We start from the raw sequence: 26,780 nt of genomic DNA on the forward strand, positions 1-26,780 counted from the left end.
GGCACGTTATTTTAAAATATATTTTTAATGTATTTAATAATTGTGCAACTTATACATATATGTGTATATTCTTGACAAAAATAAATATTAGAAACGTGTCAATTTCTATTAGTAATTCAATTTTTTATAAAATTAAAATATCAATCTTTCAGAGAAATAATTAATCTTTTCCTGAGAGGAAAAAGATGTGATATATGAATTATTTAAAGTAATATTGTAAAATCGTTTCACATTAAATTTATACGTGTAATTTATGGAAAATCAGTTAAGCGAAAGATATTCCGTGAAATCATGTCAGGTAGCTTCAGAATTAATAGATTCGTAATTTCCTTGCGGATTGCTTCGTAAAACGAGAAAGAAAGAGAGAGAGAAAGAGAATGACGTCGCGGTGCTCAAAGATATAAGTTTGATTATCAAGATATTAATTTATATCGGAGGAATATATCTCTCGGCGAGAGAGAGACTTCCGCAGAGAGAGAACTGCCGTTCCAATTTGTATTAATAACGTTTTCGAATGCAGGCAAATGAGCGTGAGATGCGCGGAAGTCGGTGAAGGAGATCTCCTCGTCGTCGGCGTCGTCGTCATCGTCGTCGTCGTCATCGTTGTCGTCCTTTATACAAGCGGCGAACTGCAACGTAGAGGTGCATCTCCTTCCTTACTCCAGTTTCTCGTGCATCCTACGCAATGCTATTAAGCTTTGGGCGAAGAGAGCACTTTCGTCTTAGCTAACTGCAATTTAATTTTAATTATGGTCGAGAGAGAAGTCGGGTTTCCCGCTATAATATCCAGCTCTTAGGTAACGCGAGATATGTACATGGAGGAGCGCCGTGAAATTTTTATCTCATCGAAATGCGCAATAAATCCCGTGATAAAAATCCGCAATGGTCGTGCCTTCGCGAAACGACTTATAGCAATAAAGCGAGAATGGCGAAATATTCAAGGCGAGATGTGCGAGATGTCGCGTAGTGTTTGAAAGATTTTTACGATACGAATTAAGACGTCGAAGTGAAAAAAGCGTGTATCGAAGAAGGTTGCGATTAATACATATAATTATAATTTTATGTATTAATCGCAACCTTCTTCGATACACGCTTTTATGTAATATTATTAATATATGTATTATTAATATATGTGTATGTGTATATATGGGTATACACACACAATATATGTAATATGTAATAATATGGGTGTAGCGTAGAAAAGTATATTGGAATCTTCTTTGAAAGATGCTGACGTTGCTTTTCATTTAATATTACATCTTACTGAGAATATTTTGAGTACAGTTATTATATGCAATATACATGCAATTTCTCTTCCTCTATTTCTCTCTTTTTCTTTTTCGCACACATTCTTTCAACTGTGAAAGTAAATGTGTTTTAGAATCCATGCTGTGTAAGGTCATCGTCATTACGTCTGGTGCAAGAGAAATTCGGGACACGATCAAAGATGCAGACAGAATATTCTTGGCAATTTTCTCTCTCTTTTTTCTCTTTCTCTCTACATGTGAATATTATATTTTGATAACAATGCTAGAAGCTGGAGAACGAAATAAACGGAGGAGAGAGAGGAGCTTGTCAACTTTCATCCATTAACTTTCTCGCAAATGTCCTTCCCTCTCTCTCTCTCTCTCTCTCTCTCTCTCTCTCTCTTCATTAATTTCACTTTGCGCGCTTCAGCGTCAAAGTTCGAAAATTTACGCAGTTGAAATTTTCGCTCGTCTATGCGCGTGTAAAGTTGAAATCGCCACCTGCAAAATTACTTCGTCGACACAGCAGCGGAACGAACGATCGGCCCCAGCTATTTCGACCAACTATAAGAGGTCAGCACTTTGCTCGTTTGCATTTTGTCGGCGACGTTGTACCATTCATGCGTACTTCCGATAATAGATAACTGTCGAAAATGCTTGTCTGATCGATTTCGATTGAAAATACGACGCTTTTATCGGAATTATGATAACGATTCTGTCTCCAAGAGCATGCAATGTAAATAAATGTAATAGCGTCAAAAGCTGAAGCTAATTATTCCATGGTGTTCTCTCTCTCTCTCTCTCTCTCTCTTTTTTCTTTCTCTCTCAAACGCTTAATTAGGCTACGGAAATATCGGAGTTGCGCGTATAAATGAACGTTACAAGAGATAGCTCGGACGATTGGAAAAGTTTCCTAACTTTTTTTTGAAGCTATCTCGCCGGCCGCTAATCAACTTCCTTTAACTTGCTTTAAGCCGACCGTCGTCTCGTCCTCTCCCTCCTTCATCTTCTTATAAGAGAGGATTTTTTTAATGGGAAAGTATCGATTGAATGGGTTGAGGTTCGCAAAAGGGAAATATCCTATAAAATTGTTTACGATATAAAATTTAATATATGGTTTTTTTTAATGTAACGCAAACAGAGAGACATCACACGATATTTAAATATCATAAGTGATACCTTGTAAAATGTAGCAGTGCAAAAAGACGAATCCCGAATATTATATCACATGCATTCGCGAGCGAATAGTTATTCGATCGATTTGAGCAAAGTTTAAGCGTATGTTTCCGCTGATTCTGTTACAGACATGGCCATCTTCCTCTTTAACGGGTTTCTCTTACTGGGTTTTGTCGTGGCTTCAGTACCGGATGTCCTGGTGTTGGGTTCACCGGATGCCACGCAAATTATGGATCGGGATCTACCCGTGAAAAAGTGTCGCTATAGCAGGAACTATGCGCTGCTGGAGGCGCGATGCTCGAATCTGGGATGGCAAGAAATCCCGTTAAATATGAGATCAGACATACAGGTAAGGTGTTGTTAAAAAATATCAGCATAAATGCACAAATTGTCTACATTTGTTCTTATTTTAAATTAAATTGCAATAAAAAATAGGTATATATTTTTTCTATTATAAAAGAATATTTTCTCTGTATGCATCTTTATTTTATGCTATCTGTAATTCATATAAAATAGAAATTAATAAAAGAACCCATAGCAAGTTCTTTAAAGACCAATTCCTTCATTTACATTACAACTTTATTAAGAGAAATTTCTATTTATATTAAAAATAATGTTCCTATATAAGTCTTTACGTATTTATTATTTATTATATATTTTATATAATTATTATATCTTGTATTTGCCATCGAAAACGCGCCTATAAAATGAGAGAGAAATTGACAGTTAAATGAACATTATGTGTAAATTCTCTTACGCTCTTGTTTCCGCTCAAAAGATAAATCTGCCAGACTTAGTTGCACGAAGGATGCACACAAGACTGGCTACGAGACGGATTGATGTCCCAGCGGGTTAACGCGTGCGCTGTCTTGTACCGTGCACTTTCTACATAATAGCATTACAGAAGTTTCGCTTTATCAACGTCGGCGATAAAATGCATACTTATTGGTATTCTCTCCCCCTCTCTTTATTTTTCTCTCGCTCTCTCTCTCCTTCTCTCTCGGACGCTCTTGTCAACTATTATTTACTTTTAATACGGTACATCCGTTTGACATCAATAAATTGTATGCGGCTCATGATTTTATGTAATATTAAGAACAATAATGAATCTATCTTTGTATGTCTGCGTATCGATTATCTATTCATTATTTCACAAAATATATGAATTATTAATTATTCTCTCTCTATCTGTGGAGTATTGTAAATTTTTGTAATTGAATCTCAAATTAAAATTTGATACACGTTATAGCAGAAGACATTAATTATGTATGTTATTGTATTCGATACACGAGACTATTGTGTATACATTTTTTCGTGAAAAGGAGTTTAAATTCTTTCACAATTTCGCGAAATACATTTTCGAGCCACATGCTTGTTATTTCTTTTTTAACCGCTTGTCCAATACAACCTCGTGTGTAAATCCGGTACGTCTGCAGCTATACCTTGGTACTTTGGTAAACTTGCGTCGCGAGGAATCCCAGGCAAAACTCCAGACACGCTGAATCCGGAGATTGGGTTGTCCAGGGTCACGAGGATAGATGCGTTCCGCAATACACTTGAGAAATTTTAACCGCGGGAAGATATTGTCAATGCTCCAGCGCATTTGATCTTGTATTCCGGATGTCCCAAATGGAATCCGAAAGCAACGAGTTGTCGTCGTAAATTGTTTCCACACAATTATCTGTTTTTTAACAAAATAAATAATTTTTCTCAAGTAAAACTTTATAAATGGCATTTAGAGATAACGAAATCTTAATTTCCATTCTTGTTTTATCGAGTAAATTATTTATCGTTATAAAACTTTTTTAATTTAATGAATAATAATGTTTATCTACATTAATTTTTTTTTTTAGTCAACGTATGACAATTTTGCAAAAATTTTGTGAATAAAAACTTGGCAATATATTAGAAATTTATAAAAATTCGAGGCGTTTATACAGTATAAAATCACATCGTTATTATAATTGACAATAATATACTTGTGAGGATTATGTGTAAATTTACGGTGCAATATATCAAGAATTATACATAGACGTATATATGAATTTGCGCGGACAGAGAACTGTTTATGCATTCAATTGACAAAGTTGACTTGTACGCAGAGAATATATAGTAGTAGACACATTCGCAGAAACATCAGACATACTAATTTCGGAGTTTGGTCTATTTCATGCAAGAGATCAACAGAATATTTTACAATTAATCTTACAAGAATTATCATATAGACTATTTGTGTTTTAAAAAAGCAAACTACGAAAACTCGAAATGTTTAATTTATATAGTATGATTAAAATTTTTAATTTGACAAATTAAATATTTGTCAAATATAATTAATATTTTTCTTCACAATCGATTATTTTAGATTATTTTAAAAATTTTTTATTTACAGATTTAAACAGTTTTCGTTATTAAATTAATACCAATAATAGGATATTAAAATGTTTATTTTTTTCATTGCGTATCAAAAGGGTAGATATCGTGTCGAAGAAACCATTTTCCATCGTGTTAATATCTCGCATCCTTGCATTATTGAGTTAGCTGGGCCATTAATTCTTCTCGCTGGTCAGCTAATCTGACAAGTGCATCTTTACGGAAACAAAGATTTTATTGATAAACGTTGACCTGTATCCCTTTTCAGTAGAATTACCATTTTTCATTCCGAAACATTTTTACTAACAGAAATCTGATGAATAGCGTATCAATCTTTTTGTTTGAATAACGCACTGTGTGCCTGTAAAAATAAAAAAGTTACCATTATCCGATATTATTTATTATTTCTCATAGTAATATTATCGATCTATATAATTTACTTTTCAAGTCATAAATTAATGATTCTCAAAAATTCTATTCATTTATCATTAATAATCTTTCGAAAACATACATGACTATTTTATCTGTCCACATATACGCATGTTCTGATATTCCTGATATTCCTTCTCTGTTTAGGTGCTGGATGCTAGCCTGAATCGAGTGAGAGAACTGACAAACAACGACTTGACTCCTTACAAGAGTCTAGCTTACATCTACCTAAGGGACAATTTCATTCAAAACATCGAGGAAGCAGCCTTCGCTAATCAGCTTTATCTGGAGGTGTTGGATCTCACGGAGAATGGTTTGGACAATCTACCTGCGAGTCTCTTTCAATTACCGTATCTCCGCACGCTCTATCTCGGTCGCAATAAGCTCACCGATTCGATATTCAACGTAGAGGTCACCTCGCCCCTCAAGATACTGCATTTAACCAAGAACAGATTCACCAGGATTCCGAATTTAGGCGCTCAGCCGACTATCATTCATCTCAACATGTCCGATAATTTCATCACTTCGATCAGCGCTGAGGATTTGGCGCCATTCTGCTCGCTGGAGATCCTCGATTTATCCAAGAATAACATCAGATTCAATACTGGCGGTTGCGAGTGTCAAATGTTCAACGCTTGGGTGAAACTACGGGAGATCAAGATCAAGCCTAATTTCTACAATTGCACCAATTCTCCAATCGAAGATTGCGCCAATGTGCAATTCAGCAATCGGACGTACGAGCTGTACAACGAATGCTCATCCATCATACAGGAAAAGGTGGAGACCGAGAAGGCTCGATCGACATGGATACTGGTTGTATCATGCGTCTCCGCGTTCCTCTTGGTAATTTTCGTGGTGCTGTTTTGCGTGCACAAACGGAATCGCAGGCGACGCAGGGAGCAACAGAAGGAGCAGCAACAGTTAACGGCGAACAACGCCAACACCGAGCTGCTCAATAGTAATCTGAAAGCTGATAATTCGTGAAATAATCGCTAGAAGAATGTATAGCCGTAGAACCATGTAATGGCTCTTTTACGTCAACGATGAGAGTGGAATTCTACGCATTCCCGAAGGAAGGGGTAAAAGTTTTGATGTATTCACTTTGAGAAATAAACAACGTTTAAAATATTCAAGAAAAAACTGTTGGTGTTTATTAAGAGTTTAATCGATGGATTTACAGAGAATTTAAATCGGATATATCTGCGGTTACGTGCCTAAGTTTGTATCTGATCATTAATACACATCGCGATGTTCAATAAACGTAAGATTATATAACTCGAATGCTCCTGGCGCGATGCCATTTTGAAAAATATTACAAGTTTTTGAGAAAAAATGAGATATATTATTATATAGCTTCTTAAAAACGCGAACGACGCGAAGCAGAAGCGATTATCTAGAAGCCAAGATACCGAACAAAATATGTTGGAATGATACTTATTGTTAGAGATTACTTAAGATTTTGAAAAGGGAAAAGCAGCTTTATCGAAAGTACTCGTGAAGCTCCGTGGAGATTATACTTGTAGGATATAAACGCGTTAACTTATAAAATGTGTAAATGTTCTATATTGTGTTCACATATATATATAATAGTTACGATATTTACATATAAAATCTATGAATGTGCGGCGGATTTTCAAGAAACTCTGCGTGTTTGAACGAATATTATCTCACTATATTCTCTTCGCGACGATATGTAGGAAATCTTAATGTTGATTTCTTCGACGTCAGTCGAATGAATCTCGAAGCCAATCGCTCAATGTCGTCACGTGCTTTTTGTCGATGTAATAGCGTGCATTTATTGTACAGTTTATACGGTACTTAAGCAGAATTTTTTCCAGCGGAAGATTTTGCGACGCCAAAGTGAATTTCTTTATATTCAAGTGATGGTTTTATTTACTTTCTGTCGAAAAACTTGCAATATTTTGCGCGTGTTTTTATTTATTTCTAATCAAGTTTAAATAGTTGTATTTATGAATAGCTCTAATCGAAACTTTGTGTATTTATTTGTAAAAATAATGTATACTCACATTGTAATAACAGACTTATGCGCTTATTTCCTCGAGCTATGGTCTCTCTCTTTTTCGACACATTTCTATTTCTAAAACATTTTCGTTATATGAATATGTATATTATTGTAAATTGCTACATATACATATTTAGAGGATAAATAATTAAGTTAGATATATATATGTGTACGAAAAGTTCTTTTCAGTATGTAAAAGAATATTATCAAATTATATTTTAAACCTTGGTACTGTATTTTGTTTAGTTCCTGATACTTATATTTATTTCATACGGGTATAAGAAATTGTTTGATTTCATCGTAATATCGTAAGGCGAATAGAATATAATCGTACTATCGAAATGATTAAATATAAACTTACACATATATATAACGCGCGCATTTTATGATATGTCAAAAAACTTTTATACTAATTTCCACGTTACCTTTTTTAATATGTATGAGAAATCTTTATATGTACAAAGATAATAAAACTTGGGGATCCATAATAAATCGTCTTCAAACAAGATTAACAATTTCTACATCTTTTATCTAACAGAAAAGTGTTCGAGAATAAGAAACTTCTTTTACACATAGATATTTCTCTGAATTTACAAAATTATTTAATATAAAAATAAAAATGAGCTAATAAGAGTTTAATAAAGAAAATTAAAACCTTCGTAAAAAATACTGTACTTAAAAATTTTGAAATCTCTTCCTTGGGATAGGCTTTTTAGTCAAGATTTCCTCCACAAATATTAAAAGCATATATTATTTTAATTTTTTTATTCGATCTTAAAGATTTATAAGATAATGTAATGTGTACACTTCGAAATACATTATCTGTACAGTCATACAGAAGAGAGTAATATAAAAGACGCATTTTCATCGCCAAAACGGAAGATACATTTTTATTGATGAATTTTGTTCTAAAAGATAAACATTGAAAATATCAATAAATTCATAATTAATAATTCGCGAAAATGCAATTTTATCATTTCGATAAGATATAGGATTCTTAAATTTTAAAACAAAGATTCTTTTTTTTTTTAATTCTATGTACAAATATTTAGCTTATTTAATATGTACTTGCAAATGTAGAATCTGTCCGAACAACGTAATCTGTCTAATTTTGTTTGATACTCTGTCTCTATCAAAAGATTTATTCTAGATTAATGTTTTCCTAAACATAGCTGCTTTCACACTATCGTGAAAAAGAATGATTATACATTTGTACGGTTAATTTTTATAATTTTTATTATTAGTATATAAATGATATAAAGCTGAATACAATTGAGAAAAATCACTTTGAATGCGCAGGCGGACGCGCGACTGTAAGAACAAATATATGTTTCTTGCATTTTCTATGAATCTTATTTCGGTAGAAAAATCAACCGCGCATCAGTAGCAGCCGGTGCGCAGTCCGATGCACAATTTTGCGAAGAACCTACTCGTTTAGCACTTAGCTGCGACATTCGAGTTAAATGTCATTCAGCCAGAAAATGGAAATAACATTCAATCGAATGTTAGTTAAGCGTTTTCTTTGTATTAGTATGAGGTGACGAAACTGTTCATCCAACTGATAGTTATCATATATTGCCTTCCCACAATTTTTCATACTGTCATAAAAAAAGCCAAGAAAAAAAAAAGAAAGAAAAACGAATACTGACAGTCTATTGAATATAATCGCTCTATCGAATATTATCTTTTAGGCATAATAAATGATAACATAAACATAACTTATCACTATAAATTAAGAAAGTATTAATTATTAAAACACATTTGAAATATCATTTGTCCAATGTTACAATTTGAAGAGTATAAACTGCATAAAAGTTCACATTTACCACCATGCTAATGTGTAATGGATACATTAGCATGGTAGTAAATGTGAACTTGTATGCAGCACATAACAATGGAGAAGAAATTGGCTGAATGCAAGCGTTACTACTATTAATGTCCGCGCAACCATTGTATGACTGTGGGTTCAACGGAATATAATAGCACAGTTTTGTCTCTTTCTCTTATGTAATAAAGGAATTTGTAAATGCAATATATTTCATTCATACTACGGAATCCAGTTGTTAAGTTTGATTAGAATTCTTGCGCATTAGCTGAAATATACAATATTTTCTCTTTCTCATACGTTATACATATATATATTCAACTGCAATAAATGGGAGAAAATTATATAATGTGTTTTAACTGCAATATATATTTATCATTCTTTTTTTTTTCTATTTATTATCCTCCTGCTCTTCAAGTGAATATTCAATAAATGAATCTCGTAAAACTTATTATGTCTATGACATTATGCTCTAAATTAATTTCTCTCTAATAGCACAATTTTTTTCTCAATTTTTATACAGCGTTTACAAAGCTTCATTATCATAGAAACTTTTAAAATATTTTGACAATAATATAATAATAGACAAAAAACATATTACAATTATGAAACACATTTTATATAATTTTCTTACATTTATTACAATAAAAAAAAAATAGATATTCTATTGGAATATACAAAACTAATATATTTTTATGCATATGAAGATCAAATATAAAATATTTTCTCATATTTAAGCTGAAAAAAATGAACAGAAAGAAATTAATTTAGAGTATAATGTCAAAGATATGAAATACAAGATTCACTTATCAAAATTAATTTAGAGTATAATGTAATGTAAATATTTAAGCTTATGATAAATTTATGTTCACATAATGCGGCAACGTTCTTCACCTTGGGGATCGCCCTGAAACATAAAACGTACAACATTTCATCAACAAAACGAACGGAAAAAACATAAAATAAATATGAGTAATTACCGCGGGCCCCACAATTTACCTAATTCACTGCATGAATATTTGGCATGTTTATTTAGTTACATATACAAGCGAATAATGAACCTTTATTATTGTTAAATTCACACAATAAAGAAGACATATATATATATGAAAATATGAGATATAGTCTTTTGATAATTAACATTACTCTATTTTGCCTGAAATTCTTTTGCATATAACATTTAATCCGCATAATCCCTATTATTTGCATACAATCTGTATAATCTATATTAATATAATAATGTACAATACATCAGTTACACACTAAATTAAATTTATGTTATTCATAAATATTACTATCATTCACATTTTAAATAAAGCAAAACGCATATAATTTCTCATATTGCATGTCATATAATTCAATTATATATACATATATCAATAATCACAAAATGAACAATTGATATTTATGTAATGTCAAAAGAAAAAAATTTGATTATTCATTAAAATGCAATACAAAAGCTTATATAATCGACGTAAGATCTTTCGCACAGATATTCAGAAAATTTAAAATTTAAATTAAAACACATTATAACAGTATTTATAATACATAAAATTTGTTTATTTACAAATTATCATTAAATATTCAAATCCTATTTTAAAAAAAAGCTTTAAGCTTAATTATCTACGCAAATAATATTTAATGATGTGTATGTTTTATACAATAATCATAATAATATATTTTAATTAAAGACAATGTGGTTAATTGATGGGAGATGATATAATAATCTTAACCAAGATTATATTAATTCTCGTAAGGCATGAGATTTTAGTTGTTAAGCGGTGAGTATCCAGGCAAAGTGCTGCATGAAAACCAACAAAATATGAAGCAAAATAATTCTTATATATTATATGAGTGCGAAGAATTATTGACGACGTAATGTTCGAACATCTGATAGGTTATAAAATAACTTACATAAAGTGCCCATCAGAGTCGTGTGCCCTCACCCTTAATACGGGTAGAGATATCTTCTCTATGGAACAAGAAGTGAATTGTTGTAAAAACGCTACCCCCCTACCCCTAAGAAATTAGTTGTCTATAACTGCAACACTTATTCTGTATATAACAAATCTTGAAAAACACAAGTGAAAGGTAAGTAATGTCTGAATTACATTTTTGTGTAAATATTAAATTGGTCCCTAATAATGCGCTTTTAAATAAATATTCTCATAGCCACATTGTCTTCTTTTAATGATGTTTAAGAATCTCAAAAAATGTTCTCTTCTTTCTCTGAGGTCTCTGAAGTTATGTTTCTATTGATTAATACCTTTTTAGTTTTTTTGCTAAAGAAATATTTTTTTATATTATTGCAATTGTAAACTATTATAATTTTGTAAATACAATTTCATACGTCGATAATATATCAAAATATTGCTGCAGTTAGAATATAACGCTGATAAAAATTGGATATAATAATGTAACACTGACGTAAACGTTATATTATTATATCCAACTTTCCTAATGACGTCTACTCTTGTATTTTAATTTCGGAACTAGTTTAAAGCTTTCTACGATACTTACAATATTCAATGTAATGCATAATGCAATAAAACATTTACTGTGTCCTTACCTGTTGGTGATGAAGTTCTTCTGCTGACCGGAATCCCATACTTTCCCTATGCCGAGATAAACTTGTGGACAACTGTTGTCTCTTGCGTTCAGAAGTTGCCATTTCCTATTAAAAATTAAAAAATTTATTCCTTTAAATATTTTCTATAATACTTTAACTAATAAGAGATCTGTTTCTATTTTGCAAAATTTGTTTTTCTCAGTTTTAAAGATATCTATTACACATGTTGTTATTGAAAAAAAAAATATTTATTAAGAATTAAATGCATGATTGGTGATGATGCATACTTCTCCTTCGTTATTGATCAGAGTTGTAGTCATGTTATCTGCTACAAACCACTTCTGACCCTTCATAACGATGTTGAACGGTGGCTCGTGCGTTGCACCAATATCGGCCGACCACACCAATACATTAGCACCTCCTTCGAGTTTAGCGGTACGATGAAACTTGAAAACTGTTTCCAGAGCACCAGCTTTACGCATAAGCTGCCAACCGCTCAAACTTATTTCCTGTTACAGAAATTATAATATTCAATATGTAGAAATATGTGTTACCTATAGTTCAAATAAGGTCGAAATGAATTTCTTTCAGCCTTACCTTACTGCCCTTATTAGTGAGTTTCACAAATCGTCCTTGGGGATCTGCTTCTGCAATTTCTATGTCACCCCTAGCAGTACCTGTAATGCTATAATCACTACTACTGCGCTCTTCACTTTCCTCCAACAAAGTGCGTTTTCGTTTACCGCCTCTAAGAGGCGTATGTCTGGACGGAGTTGCTCTACCAGACGTGTTCGTCGATTGCATAGGTGTGATGTTCAATCTGAAAATTAAAATAAATTGATATCTAATATTTACGTTGAAGTAACATGTAATATCGATAACAGATTTCGGATTCAATCTTATACATCCTATTTATATCTTTTAAGACAGTTAACAGTGAAATATTAAGTGTTCAACAAAAATGGAATAAAGATTAAAAAAACGAAATTGCAAGAAAAATTCAAGAAACAAGATTACAAAGAAGAATTACAAGACATACTTAAATAGTAAGCATTAAAAAAAAATAAATAAAAGAGAATTAGAAAGAAATTAATAAAAGATGTAGATGTAGTTGTCCAATAAAAGATGTAGATTCAATAAGGATTTAAAGAAATAAGGAAGAAAGGGCATTTGCCATTCAAATTTAAAGAGATTATGATATATTGGCTCACCTGGCCTCCTCAGACTCGAGCATTTTACGATATGCAGCGATTTCTAAATCAAGTGCCACTTTAATGTCCATGAGATCTTGATATTCTTGCAACTGCTGAGCCATTTCGTCTCGCATACGTGCTAATTCTGCTTCCAATCCAGCCAAGCTTTCTGCGTGACGAGCACGCTCGTTTTCTCGTAAATTTTCCAGATCTCTGTCGAAAAGTACATTTATGTTATTTGTATATTTACTCATATATTGACATATTATATATAGAAATAACATTAATTAGGTATATACCAATTATAAATTATAAAACATTTTTCTCAAACCACTTTTCTAAAACCATTAAATCGGTTTTTCTATATTATCTATTCTTTTTGTTCATTTCAAAATAACATATATGGTATGGAGTATATAAATAAATAATTATATTTAAATATTAATATGAAGATTTCATTTTATAAATGAGAAAATTTTTTTTTAGAAAAAGTTACCTGATTCGTGCGTTAAGCGCATTATTAGCCGCTTCGAGCTCACTGATTCTTGAATTAAGCCCTTCGATTCTAGAGCGTGTCTGTCTTAATTCTTCGACTGCTATGCTGGCGGCACCACTATTACGTTGTGCATGAGATGCTAAGTTCTTGATTTTATTTTCATATAAAAGTTCAATCTCCTCTCGATTAGCACGCATCTGCGCCTCATATTGATCGCGTAATTCTTGTAACGACTGCTGTAACTTAGCCTCATATTGTTCTGCGAGGCGCCCATCTATTTCAGATATTTCAACCTAAAATGCAAACATAACATTATAAGTGGTTTCGAAAAATTTATTTAAAAAAATCAACGAATAAAGCAACATTTACAAATTTTAAAATGATTGTATCGACATTACTGATTAGATTTAACGTGTTTTTAGTTTTTTTTCTATTACAGTTCTGATTATATTGTCAGTTTTAAGTATAAATATTCATCTACTGACTTTTCGTGTAAAAATAACAATAAATGAACGATATCTTTGTAATGGTGTAATAAAGACCTAAAAGACCTTGTGTCGTTTTCAATAATTACTTACTTGTCGTCTCGTACGAGTCTCCGTAAGCTCTTGCTGAAAAACTTGATCCTTGAAACTGATGTCTTCTTTGAGACTCTGAATATTATTCTCCAAGTCGATTCGTTGCAGAGTCTCCTCCTCCAGGTGTTTTCGCGCGTCGTCGAGCAATGCTTTCAATCGATCAATTTCCTTCTCTGAATCCCGATCTTTCTCGGCGAGCTTCTTGCGCTCCGCCTGCGATTGATTGAACTGCGATTGCAGATCACTGCAGCGTGTTTCATATATCATTGCATTTCGTTCTGCTATCTGCAAGTCCTTCGTCTTCTTTTCCAATCTAAAGAACATACGTTAAATAAATATTAGTCGTGCGCATTAAATAACAAACATATATATATAATTTATTTTCGTTAGTAGAATAATTTATCTTCGATGTGTACATTTACTATTCTAAACATTTTATTTAAACTCTTAATATTTTCGAAAAATAATAATTTTAAAATCGAAAACGCTCGCTAGATTTCTACAAGTTTTTACATCAACGTAGGAAGTTTGTAAACCGCGATATGAGCACCCGATTATATAACGTTTTATCGTTTACAGGAGAGATTACATATATTTACAATACTAAATAAAAATATAAATTAAAATATCACTTTAATTATTTTAAGATTGTTTGTATTAATTACTTATCATTTACTTGTATTAATATTTACATTTAAAATCACATATTAATGTGATATAATCAAAGATATAATCAAATATCATATTAATTGATGAGGATTAAACGCTTCTATATAATTGCAGTTTTATTTAAAAATGAAAGAGAAATTTAATAAGCGTTTATACACAAAATCGAGTTTTATTAATTCACCAAAGATAGGCTTCTATCCTTCGAATCTTCCACGAAGGACATAAAATACTCGGAATCGACATCGTGTCGTTATCCTTGGCCTACTGCCTTTAGACGGGTAACATCGAATGATGCTATTCTCGTGGAAAATGAAAATTATTATTTTTCTTACCGTGATATCTTCAGAAAATATCGATAATATTTTCGATAATATTCAGAAAATATGATTTAACGACTCTTATATTAAATTGAGAAAATAGTTTAGAAGCAAGTAAAATGAATGAAAAAAAATAGATTAAATATAGAATAATTTCTTGTAGGATATTTTTAATTGTTTTTTTTTATTTTGCGAGAATTCTTCAGTTCTAAGTGGAAAACGCAATTATAACACGTGACATTCATTAAGGTGTAAGCGGGGAGCATTATGACAAATTCGCCATCGTTTACAGCATTCCATCGAATGTAAAGAAGCCGAGGTCCGGTCGAGGAGAGAACGCGCTTCTATTTCAAGCAGTGCACGACCCACATCGAGAATTTTATTTTCTACCATGGTGGCTCAGACTGTTGTCTTAATATTCGTCCGGTTGCCAGAAGATCTCGCGTTGCCATTCTTAAAGTTAAAAATGAAAAATATGCGCGGATTCACGAAAATATATTGATTAATGGCAAATTGAACTATAATTATCATCTAATTATGCTGATTGCGATACTTAAAATGTGAAATTATAAACGTCACGCTAGTCAAATTTGATTTAATGTAGATCATTTATTGTTTTTATTTATAGTTTAATCATATATTACTGATAAGTATATTCTTATTATTTGTATTTTAGTTTCATTAATCGATGCATCATTTGCGCCAATAAATTTTTATTCAATATTGTCATATTATTAAAAAAAAATTGAATTAAGTTATTAGAAAATAACAGATACTAAATTCTCTATCATATTGACAATTTTTATATTTTATTTTATATTTTATATCTACATTTTCTGTGTGATATAGCTTTGTAAATTCTATATCCACATCTATACCTATATCATATATCTATAAATACATATGTTCGAGATATAATAATTTACTTTTATAGCTGTCATTTCTATCATACATTCATAATAATTCGTATTGTAACTTTATAACACTATCTCAAGTTATCTATTTTAATATTTCGTTAAATGTGCCTTTATGATAAATTTTATACGTATGCAAAACATGTATTAATTATTATAATTATTATATGCATTATAAATTATTATCAAATATGCAACGAAACGCGAGTTAATCCGAATGTTCAACGAAATTGGACATCACTGCTCTAAACAAAGAGCAAGTAAAGAAGGGAGCCTCAGGATTTATACGCTTCTTAGCAGGGGGTGATGGTCGTCGCCCAAGTCTTCCCTCGCAGCCAATCGGAGCGAAATGAGACAGACGAGACGCTTCAAAAGTGTTACAATGTTATGTATACCATACATGAACGAACAACGAGCGTTACATGTTCTACAAAGTTAAGCGTCAAGTTTAATTGCGAACTAATTTGTAATTTTGCGCTCCCGCGATTAATTGAGGAGCCAAGTGCAAATCTTAATTTTATTACTCGATTATATTAAATGAAATGTGTAAAAAGGATTTTTCGTTTTTATCAAGATGAGAATCTATTTTATATTTTGCATATATGTTAATCCTTTTTGAAAACACTTAATGCCTATATACATTCCATTTAAATAAAAAAAATATTATATTATTATGTTAATAATTGTTTGACTATATATAAATAAATACTGTAAATAAATAATAACATTAGTCTTGTCAATTTCAAACAAATCAATAAGAGCTCTAAAATGTCCAATTTATCTTAATTCAGAGATGATCATCACGTTACATGTGACACCTTGTATATAATCCTGACCTTAGAACGCGGTCTTCGCAGCTCCAAAAATGGTTTTACGTTCGCGAGTGTACGGCATTGTAAAATGGCTGACACACACGCACATGATGTCATCCTCGATTTCGTACAGCGGTTTTTCAGACGGCGATTGATTTCGCGACTCCGAAATTTTACACAAAAGCATTCTCGAGATCAAGCCGCGTGGTACAAAATTCGCATCGATTCACACAATCATTATCGCCTCGATAGATACCGCTTCATGCTGATAGTTTCGTTAAATTCCGATATTTACCCACAAAATAACAATATACAAAAAAACCTTTATTTAAAAAATTATACTTTAATTATATTTTTATTATAAATTACTCATTACATATCATCTTCGGTTTTATCTTATAACATTATTTTATTTTTTTACTTCAAATAAAAAATAATATCTCATTTTTCACAAAAATCTAATAGAGTAATTATTATAAAAATTCAAATAGAAAAGAGATTTTAAACAAAATTTTGCCTTTTTTATTCGCGTGAAAAACATGTTGCATAATGATTGCACATATATGTATAAGCAATAATTAGTAATATTTAAACGTATCATCGACGTTACGTAAAAATAAGGAACGCACGAATGATATTATTTATCATGCGTTTATCATAACTGAATTACGGATTTAACAACTGTCTTACTTTAGGTTTAGAGGAAACGGTGAAACTGAAAAGAAATTCTTTTCCTCAGAAAGTCCGAGAAACTTTCATTATTTTCGACAACAATGGAACAAAACGAAAAGTTTTGAAAGAAGCTTTAAAAAATGTACAGAATGCCTTGCAAGGTTACTCGTATTTCTGTGAATACTAATATAATCATCCATATTCTTTAACGAATTATTTTCTTATTAAAAAACACGTTATTTTAATTTTATATTTATCATATTTTCGAGATTTGTAACGCTTTTCACAAGATTCACAAGATTTTCAAGAGATCTAAAGATTAAGGAAAACAACTTCAAATATTAATCCGAGAATAAATAATAAAACTTTTGAGATACATAATTCTGTGAATCCTATAAGATTATCATTAAATTTCAATATTTTAAATATTCGTATTTGCCGAGTGCTTTATTAAAAAGCGCTTGCATCATCGTAACTTTTTTTCGCGTGCCCAAGGACCACTAGATTTCTGAATGCTAACTATAATTAAAAGCCGCCTATCGTATAATAAAGAGCCACAATTTTGGTCGCTGACACAATTCCGTTCACGGAAAGTCCTTAGATCCAAGACAACGAGACAAAAGAGCCACGATAACAAATGCAACATGGCATTGTCTGCAGAGTAAACAACCGAGTCGCGAAATACCATCATATTAATAGATCATGGTATTACATCGACATTGTTAAAAATGTCTGTAGCGTGAAAATGAGTTTGTACAAATCATGACTATTTCCCGGATTTCAATCTTGATACTTTACGAATGCTTTTAATCAATATGCAAAATATTCTATTAATATGATTTATTTTACAGAAATATTTTATAACGCAAATTGACTTGCGGTAAAAATGTAATTTCGAAAGGTGCAGATGATGGAAAAAATTGATGCGTTTCTGAACCTTCTTTCTGAACTTCAGGTAAACCGGGTACGACAGATGCTTTACGGGAAACATGTCGCGTCGTAAAGCATTGCGATAGTAACGGTATATCAGAAAACACCGTAATTTCTCGTCACCTCAGGCCCAGCCCTTTAGACTTCGATTATCGCACACAACTTGTAATTTAGAAATACCTTATAATTACATTAAGCATGCAATTGTCGCATATAAACGTATAATAAATGCAATTTTGTGTATTTCACGTGAATGAAAAGGACAAATGAAATTTTATTCATAAAATGTTTCTTTTTATCTGCACACTCGATGGTTCTAATCTAAATAAGTTATTTTCCTAATATAAAAAACAATATATCTAATTTTATAAAAAATATTATATTAGAGAAATACAAAATAACTTAATAAAATAAAACAAAACACATGATGAGCAGCTTACGATGAAATCTTCTAATTTCTTTTCCATTCCGTACATTATTAATTTGTATGAATAACCGGTAGAATTAAACAAAGCTGATCGGCGCGATTGATCCTCACAATGTGGGAAAACCGAGATAAAGGGTTGAAATTGAATAGGTGTATTGTAGTAAAAGTTTCTCCGAGTTTCACTCTCGCACAGAGTCGATCGATTCAACAGTAAAATAAAACGCGCCGGAAGTATGTATACGTATATGAAGAACATGTGTGAGGAACGGAGTCAATGTTTTTAGGTCAGGTGATACGTCGACGCGCACGGTGACATCATCGCCGCATAGTAAACGTGACGCAATTGCTCGTAGTAACGTCACCGGGGCCCGGCCTCCGTTCATTCGGACCTTCTCCTGGTCTCGGGCGACATCGAGACGCGCGCTCACGCCGAAAATTATTTCCTGCCCATATCGAATCCCCATTCGGTCCTTTGTCCTTTTTTGAAATTCACGGACAATTTTTTTTAGCGTAATTCTTGACCGAGAATCCTACAGTAATAACTTCGTATACTCCGTAATATAAAAAATATTTAAAGAATGCAATGCATATATACATACGCAATTGTATACATATACACAAATATATATATCAAGATGCACAAAAGACGTAAAAAATTATAAATAGAATTTTCTGACGCGAATTATGGATTATTTAAAGCAGGCCCATTTCAGATGATTCATGACTTGTGAAAAATTCTACTTATAATCTTTTGTATTCTGAAATATATATAAAAATCATTAAAAAAATCAGAATATATATATACATAAATAATGATAAATAGAATCCTGTGTACTTTGTATTCCATTGCAAATTATATATATTATCTTCTTTAATTTTTTTATTAATTTTTAAAATTATTTTTCGTAGATAGATTTATTTGCATTTCTTTTTATTATCTCGATTTTTTTTATTATCTCGAATTCTTTTTCTATAGCTAGAATGCCTTCTATATATTGTTAAAAAAAGGTTTACATATTTCTTCTAATTTATCTTGTTGTATATCTTTTGTTGTATAAATAGTATATTTTCAGAAGGAGTAGAAAAATATTAAAAAGAAAATAATTCTTAATCCTTTTATCAAATTTTATATCTTGAATTTTTTATATCTACTTTATATCTATCTTTATCACTTCAATTATAATATATATCTTAATATAATTTTAAATGTTTGTTTTTTTGTTTTCTCTTTTGATTTAAATTGATATATCTGCATATTAAAGCCAATTGATACATCATCTAGAGGATCTTATTTTGTTGACAAACACACACACTCTATTTATAACACGTGACGCATAACCGTCTGCTGGTTAATTTAAAGATCGATAATACGACAAAAAATTATCGATTCTTTTAACTGACAAAATCTCTTTTTCGCGGCGAATGAATTGATAGGGCTATGAGAATCGATATTATTAAACAGCACGCAAATGAGGTAAAAGATAACATAATGGTACAAAAGTATCGATCGCAAACACAGGTTGAGAATATTGAACGCTCTTATAATGCACATTGCTAAGAATCCATATTCTAGGTGGCCTAATTTAATTTTTTGTTATTCATTCACCTTACCATTCTTTAATGTTACATTTTTTATAGCTTGTAAAAATATATGTAAAAAATATTGGATGGAAAATATTTAACTACAGTATGTCTTAAAATATGTACATAATAAATACATGTCTCTCTCTCTCTCTCTCTTCGTATAAATTATTTAAACTTCTCAACATTTAGCGATGCAAAATACTGTCTATTAGTCTACTGTCTGTGACAAACCAGCAAATTAAATTCACGTTATAGCGAGTGTGTGCATTTTTCAATAAATGGATATTCTTATCTGATAATTTCACAAAAATTACCGAGTCAAGGAATGTAGGAGAGAATGACTAACAATCCATAATGTTCAAGAGTGCGACGTAAACATGTTGCACACATATAAATTGGACAAAATATCAGATCCTTTACATCTATATGAATATTAAAATAACATTAACAACGAAAGAGCTTTTATATCAATTCAAACAATGTGCTATAACAACATGCTATAACAAAATATGGAAGAATTCATAATATATAAATATAGTCACACCTTAAAGCTTACATCATCGCTATTTCAAGAAACACATTAATTTCTAGGATATGAATTATCCATGATATATTCATATACATTGCCTTTGTGTCATAAAATTAAACTCGTAACAAATATAATCAAACTTGAGATTATATGTCATATCACTAGTAAGGAAACTGCGCGCAAAAAGAACGCATACAGTTTACGGAGACTGGATTAATTTAAGAATAGAGAGAGGCCAGAGTCGGAAATATTGAAAATACAGAGACTCGATGCGATGAAGACGTGATCGCGTGCAAGATTATCAGTCTGCGAATGCGTGCAACTAAATGATTCGAGGCCGAGAGGGGAAATTGAAAATATGGGATGATTTGAAACGAGATTGAGTTGTTATCTAATGTATTTTTACAATCTGTCACAGATGCAAACAAAATGTCTCGGGCTCTATAGCGGTGAAATCCGAGCTTTACTTTGCCGACTACTGCAGTGCAACTATTGTCTAAACAATGATACATGTCTACCTTATACAAGCAAGAAATTCACGAATTCATTAAGCATAAAACAAGATAAAAAATCCTATTAAATTATTTTTATATAGAAATTTCACCCTCGGGCAGACTATGATTTTCAAAATGTCGCAAGCTCAATTTGCGCCAATATCTATCAATATTACTTGTGATTAATGATATTTCCTTATCCATTTCGCGAGTAAAGAAGCAATGTAAAAACAATACAGCCGACTCGAGATGGATATATACATAGGATATAGCTTATTCCCTTTTTAAAGATTATCGCGCGTATCACTTACTTGCTCTTGAGATCTTCGTTATCATCCCACAGGCGTTTGGTGTCGATCTCGAGCTTGGCGCGTTCCCTGGCTGTCTCGTCGAGCAGCTTCCGCGCGTCGGAGAGCTCGTGCTCGTACATGGCCTTGATGTTGGACACCTCCCGGGTGACGGTCTCCTGGGTACTTTGCACCTCCCGCGTCAGCCGGGAGTTCTCGGACTCGAGGTGACGCACCTTCTCGATGTAACATGCCAGACGGTCGTTGAGATTCTGCAGATCCTGCTTCTCCTGCATCCGCGAATAGCGAGTAGGGCTGAGCGGGCTACCCGGCCGTCGGCCGACGATCGGCGTCGACGTGCCCTGCGGGGATTGGATGCTCGACGACGACGACGAGGCGGCGGTCGTCGCGGAAGAGGCGGCGGCCGTCGCCGCCGCGGTCTTCTTGCCGGACTTGGTCGACATCGTTGACGGAGGAGGTCGGTCTTGGTGGCCTCTCTTGCACGCGGTCTCTCGGTTACGTGTCGCGACTAACGTTCCGAGACCCTCTCGGACGCCGAGGGTCGGAAAGAGACGGAAGAGCACCGGGCGCGTGCGTACTGGCGAATCGTCAACTCGCTGCCGAAAGCGTCAGCGCGTCCGTGCGAGCGCGTGTTTCTATTCGCGATCGGATACACACCTCGCAGCTAAATGCGCACTACTGGTCACGGTCAGCGCGGCCAACGGTCAGAGTGTGCGACGACGCCACAGCCACATCACAAGCCGGGTTTCGCGTCGCCATTAAGCGGGAAGGTGCGCCGCGCGCCGCCATTGGCCGTCGCGTCGCGCGACCGGCCAATCGCGGGCCCCGAGCCGGGCAAGGGCGCCTAATGTCGAGCGACCCGATTCGCCGCCGGCGACAATGAAGGAAATGCGCGACCAATCGCGGCGCGAGTAATTAAATATTCGTTGATATTCAATTAGGCGGGATTGTTGAATCCTCTATCTAATAATCTCTCCTATGTATTATTCTATGGCCTACTTTTTTTTAATTGTAACGATAAAGGAGTTTGAATGTAACAGACGTGGAACCAAAAGGGTTAAAATAAAGCGTCGAAAAATAAAAGTAAGTTTTTTGTTTTATCCCTTAATTGTCAAGAAATATTTCCGTACAATCTGTCATGTTAATGAAACTAATTTCTCACTCAACTAAATATAATCTTTCACAATTTAGAATTAATTAAAAGATGCGAGATATTTCTCTCATTTTAAACGAAACGGTTCATGATGGTGATTTTGAATTAACAAAACAGCTATATTATACAAAATATCGCATGATATATTTAACAACCAGTGGTAACAAAGGTAATTTTTCTTTTCTCTTATACATACTTACAGCAACAGAACAACATTTGCATACAAGCCCTTCAACTTGTATATAACTTTCTATATATATATATATATATATATATATATATATATATATTTATATATTTTTTTTTTATATTATTTGTCACCTACAAACTTCGAAGGAGCATTTGTAACATAACAAGTGATTGGTATATCACTAGAAAAAATCGATTTGTTTTGTTTCAAATAACTTATATATAACTTATGTAACTTATGAGATTTAATGACTTTTATGTATAGAATTTACATAGAAATATATATATTTATATATCTCCTCTCTTTCTTAAAGAATATGATTTTTTATAGTGAAATGCCTTCTCTTAAATATATAGATATAATCTACATCTGCACCTTCCTTGTCTTTAAATATCTTTACATAATTATTACATGATGAAAAAATTTTCGATAATATCTCTATATATACATAATTTCTCACCGTACATATCATATTTTTTTTTGTTTTTTTGGTCTTATAAAGAGCAGTGTTGCCTCAGTCATCTTTGGTAGAAGCATGTGTGCATGCTTTTTCGCATAACGCTATCTCAATACAAGATAACACAAAACCTTATCCAATTAACACGTATCTGATCCCTGAGTTGATATACAACCACATTTCAGTCTTTGCCATTTTGTTATTTCATCTCTCACAGCAACTGCCATACATCGGGTGAGACAGCCATCTTGCTATATAAATATAGCAATTTCTAATCAAAAACTTTAGACCAAAATAAAATGCAAATCGCTCTAGATGTAGTATTACAAGATTTCTTCTCACAATCAGTGCTTTGTGATGGCGAAATGTATATAGAGAAAAAAACATTCTTCTTTTTCGTTTGTAACATTCTACATTTTCGAAAATATAACATAAACGGCAAAGCGGATAGAGATCAAACGGATTTTGATCAAATAATTTTCATAATCTTGTATCCTATAATTCATATGTATAAATATATATATAAATATATTATAAATATATTATATACATATATATATATATATATATATATATATATATATATATATATATATATATATATTAAATATATATAACATATAAATATATATATATATATATATATATATATATATATATATATAAATTAAACAAGATTAAGAATTGTAAGAAAGATATTATATTGATTACATTTCAACGGTAAATAGATCAAAATAAATTTAATTAATTAGTCAAATCTAATAATTTACTCAATAAAATCCAATCCACTCTCTTGCACTTTGATTATATCACTACGAAATTAATAGAAACATCTGTTATTTTCCCGAAAATCCGCCCGCCCGCCCGAATAGTTCTTTTGTTTCTTTTTTTAATTTCTTTTCTCCGCACGACTTCTATATTTAGTGTAGATCTATATTAAAATAATTATTAAATAAGTTGTGTCTTAAAAATCATATAAATATGTTGTTATTTTCAATTACGTTATCTCCAAGAGAAAAACTATATCCATTCTCTTTTAAGCAAGTCCGATTTTTCAATTTTCTCTTTGCTGTCGTCATTAAGTTACCACTGGTGAAAATAACAGATGCTTAAATTATTTCCACATTATCTCATGTGTCACTAATCTCTAGTACATTGATTTAATGTACTCGTAGCGAAATGAATTTTCTTAGGCACATTCACTGCATATCGCATATTTCACCGTCATCATAAGCATTCGCTAAAATTTTCTTCGTGCTCGTCGATCGTCACCGTTATTTCATTAAGATTATCGATTGCAAGAAAATTTTAACGAAAGCGTATAATAAGTTACAATAACTTATCGTATAAGCTGTAATAACTTAATGCGTATCCATCTCGCATTATAATCACAGACAACCCCCCGTTTAACAAAATTCTTACTACTACCTTTCGTACCCATTTGCCACATTCCCTCGATAGCGGTAATAAAAATAAAATTTTGTACATATTTAGAGTAAACTCTCGCGGAAAAACGTCGATACATCGAAACCCTGATCGTAGTAATACAGTATTGTTCTACATTTCTCTAATGTATCAAATGTTTTAATAGCACAGAAAAATGTGCTTGTGTTATTATCATTTACATAGATAAATGTAGATTCAGAGATGATAGGAGATGGTATGTAGTTCTGTAGTTCTATGTGATTAATTTTATATATACATATATTTTCTAAAATTCGTGAGAATAGGAATGATGCGATGTTTGCGTCTTGTATGAACGCCGAAGGCAAACGTGTTAAATATCGTGTAAAATGCATAGGAAACAAGATAATAACTTACTGGACCGAGCGTAAATAGGAAAACTCTATTCGACTATAATCGTGGGAAGGCGTTTCGGCCGCTTGTTTGCCTTGTGCTTCCTGTGAACGCTCGTTTCGTCCTGCGTGATCTGTGAGGGTGATTCGTACGATTCCACGGAAATGTCGGAACTGGCATCTCCGCTTGTGTTTACCATCTGTTCTAATTTACGTTTTCGCAATCGTGTCATTGGTCCGTTACTACTGTTGCTACTATTTTCGCTATCGACATCGTGTCGATGTCGACCCTTTTTCTGTGGACTCGATGACTCGAGATTGTGCTTGGCATGTTTCATCGCTCGCTTTTGCAGAAGCGAATATGATATCGGAGAATTAGAATTATCGGAGGAAGAAGAAGTCAGGTACTCGATTGCTTCCTCGCTAAAGTCGAAGACGCTCGGTGACGAGGTGGAAGTGTTGTTCGTGGTATTCACCATGGTGCTCGGTGGACGCAACTGAATCGATGACATAGGACTCGAAGAGGAAGAGGACGGTCGTGACGAGGAGCTGGAAGTAGAGCATTTATGCTTGCGACGCTTAGCTAGTTTGGCATCGCCGACTTCACGCAACCGGAAGCCCTCGCGCTCTATCGCGCTTGATGTTGAATTGCTGGCCATAGCGTAATCTACGTGATTTACATCGACGACTGGCGTCGCTGGGAGAAGTGGTCCATCGTTGGTCATCCATGGATGATATTTCAAATTTCTTGCGGTGAGTCTGTTGTTTGGCTCAACTGTCAACAGACCCTTCATAACTTGCGCTGCCGAAGTGGACACATGACTCCAAGCCTCGCCTTCGAAGTCGATCGTGCCAGTTCTGATGCGATTCGCTATGGCAGGTGAGTTTACTCGAAAGGGCTGATCGCGGGACAACATGAAATACAGAATAGTGCCCAAGGACCACATGTCGCAACTCTCGTCGTATCCCTTCTTGGCTATGACCTCCGGGGCAGCATATGGAAGCGTGCAACAGGGCGTACGCAACAGTTCGTCGCAACTGTTCTTTATCCGAGCGAAGCCGAAATCTACTATTTTCACCGGCGAATTTTCGCTTTTATCTACAAAAACAATGTTCTCCGGTTTCAAATCACGATGTACTATACCGCAATCGTGCATATATCGCACCGCGGATGTCAATTGGCGCATTATTTGCTTCGCTTGTAACTCAGAAAACGGTCGCTGTCGTTGCGATAATTCTCCGCCCGTGAGCAATTCCATCACGATATATGTATGAAGCCGATCGTGATGAACTTCTATCTGCTTCACCACATTGGGGTGATGCTGGCAAGCGCGCATCAAATTCTCCTCGCGAAGAGAATCCACCATCCTGCTGATGATCTTCACGGCATACTCCTGCCGAGTACTGCGGTGTCGACATCGTAGACAAATCGAGAAGCTACCGTCACCCAAAGGCGGCGACTTTAGGTTTAACTCATATGTCTGAAAGAACGTGGATTCCTCGAAACGTATGGCGTACAGAGTGGCTAGCGAAGGACGTTGCACGTTGCCGAAGATATCTCTGCTTATCGCGTTGTCGCTAAATAGTATCGAAGGTGCCACGTACGAATAACCCTGCAAAAT

General features: G+C 33.2%; 3 protein-coding genes across 10 annotated transcripts in view; 1 reads left to right on the top strand and 2 right to left on the bottom strand.

Moving 5' to 3' along the window:
• Positions 1–8,883, top strand: part of Lapsyn (Leucine-rich repeat activity-regulated protein at synapses) — a 77,824-nt gene extending 68,941 nt beyond the window's left edge. For all 4 annotated transcript variants that reach the window (XM_083081164.1, XM_083081163.1, XM_083081165.1 and 1 more), the window contains 2 exons: positions 2,552–2,772; positions 5,370–8,883. In XM_083081164.1, the coding sequence (XP_082937290.1) occupies positions 2,552–2,772; positions 5,370–6,206 (1,058 nt within the window). In that variant the 3' untranslated portion in view covers positions 6,207–8,883. The remainder of the gene's footprint in view (positions 1–2,551; positions 2,773–5,369) is intronic.
• On the bottom strand, positions 8,262–22,308 carry LOC145961199 (lamin-C). 2 transcript variants are annotated; one of them, XM_083081162.1, is made up of 9 exons: positions 21,566–22,308; positions 13,907–14,219; positions 13,329–13,621; positions 12,851–13,045; positions 12,237–12,459; positions 11,927–12,148; positions 11,640–11,744; positions 10,985–11,042; positions 8,262–9,977 (listed from the first exon to the last, which is right to left on the bottom strand). In XM_083081162.1, the coding sequence occupies exons 1-8, from the start codon at positions 22,003–22,005 to the stop codon at positions 11,019–11,021; spliced, it is 1,815 nt and encodes a 604-aa protein (XP_082937288.1). In that variant the 5' UTR covers positions 22,006–22,308; the 3' UTR covers positions 8,262–9,977; positions 10,985–11,018. The 2 variants fall into 2 exon arrangements, with proteins under 2 accessions (XP_082937288.1, XP_082937287.1); XM_083081161.1 differs by lacking the exon at positions 10,985–11,042.
• A 1,727-nt stretch (positions 22,309–24,035) lies between these two features.
• LOC145961383 (ribosomal protein S6 kinase alpha-5) overlaps positions 24,036–26,780 on the bottom strand; it is a 34,007-nt gene continuing 31,262 nt past the window's right edge. For 3 of the 4 annotated variants that reach the window (XM_083081509.1, XM_083081510.1, XM_083081508.1), the window contains exon 8: positions 24,036–26,771. In XM_083081509.1, the coding sequence (XP_082937635.1) occupies positions 25,209–26,771 (1,563 nt within the window). In that variant the 3' untranslated portion in view covers positions 24,036–25,208. The remainder of the gene's footprint in view (positions 26,772–26,780) is intronic. The other variant, XM_083081512.1, reaches the window with a different exon arrangement.

The sequence above is a fragment of the Camponotus vicinus genome, unplaced genomic scaffold, assembly GCF_025532165.1.
Source record: "Camponotus vicinus isolate PSW18456_S1 unplaced genomic scaffold, iyCamVici1.0 SCAF_11, whole genome shotgun sequence".
NCBI classification, from domain to species: Eukaryota; Metazoa; Arthropoda; class Insecta; order Hymenoptera; family Formicidae; genus Camponotus; species Camponotus vicinus.

Excerpts from the sequence above, each read along its gene's own strand:
- LOC145961199 (XM_083081161.1), bottom strand. The coding sequence starts at position 22,005 with ATGTCGACCAAGTCCGGCAAGAAGACCGCGGCGGCGACGGCCGCCGCC. Across the intron at positions 13,046-13,328 it reads GCGCTTAACGCACGAATCAG|AGATCTGGAAAATTTACGAG; the intron begins GTAACTTTTTCT and ends ACTTTTCGACAG. Across the intron at positions 11,745-11,926 it reads TGATCAATAACGAAGGAGAA|GAAATGGCAACTTCTGAACG; the intron begins GTATGCATCATC and ends AATTTTTAATAG.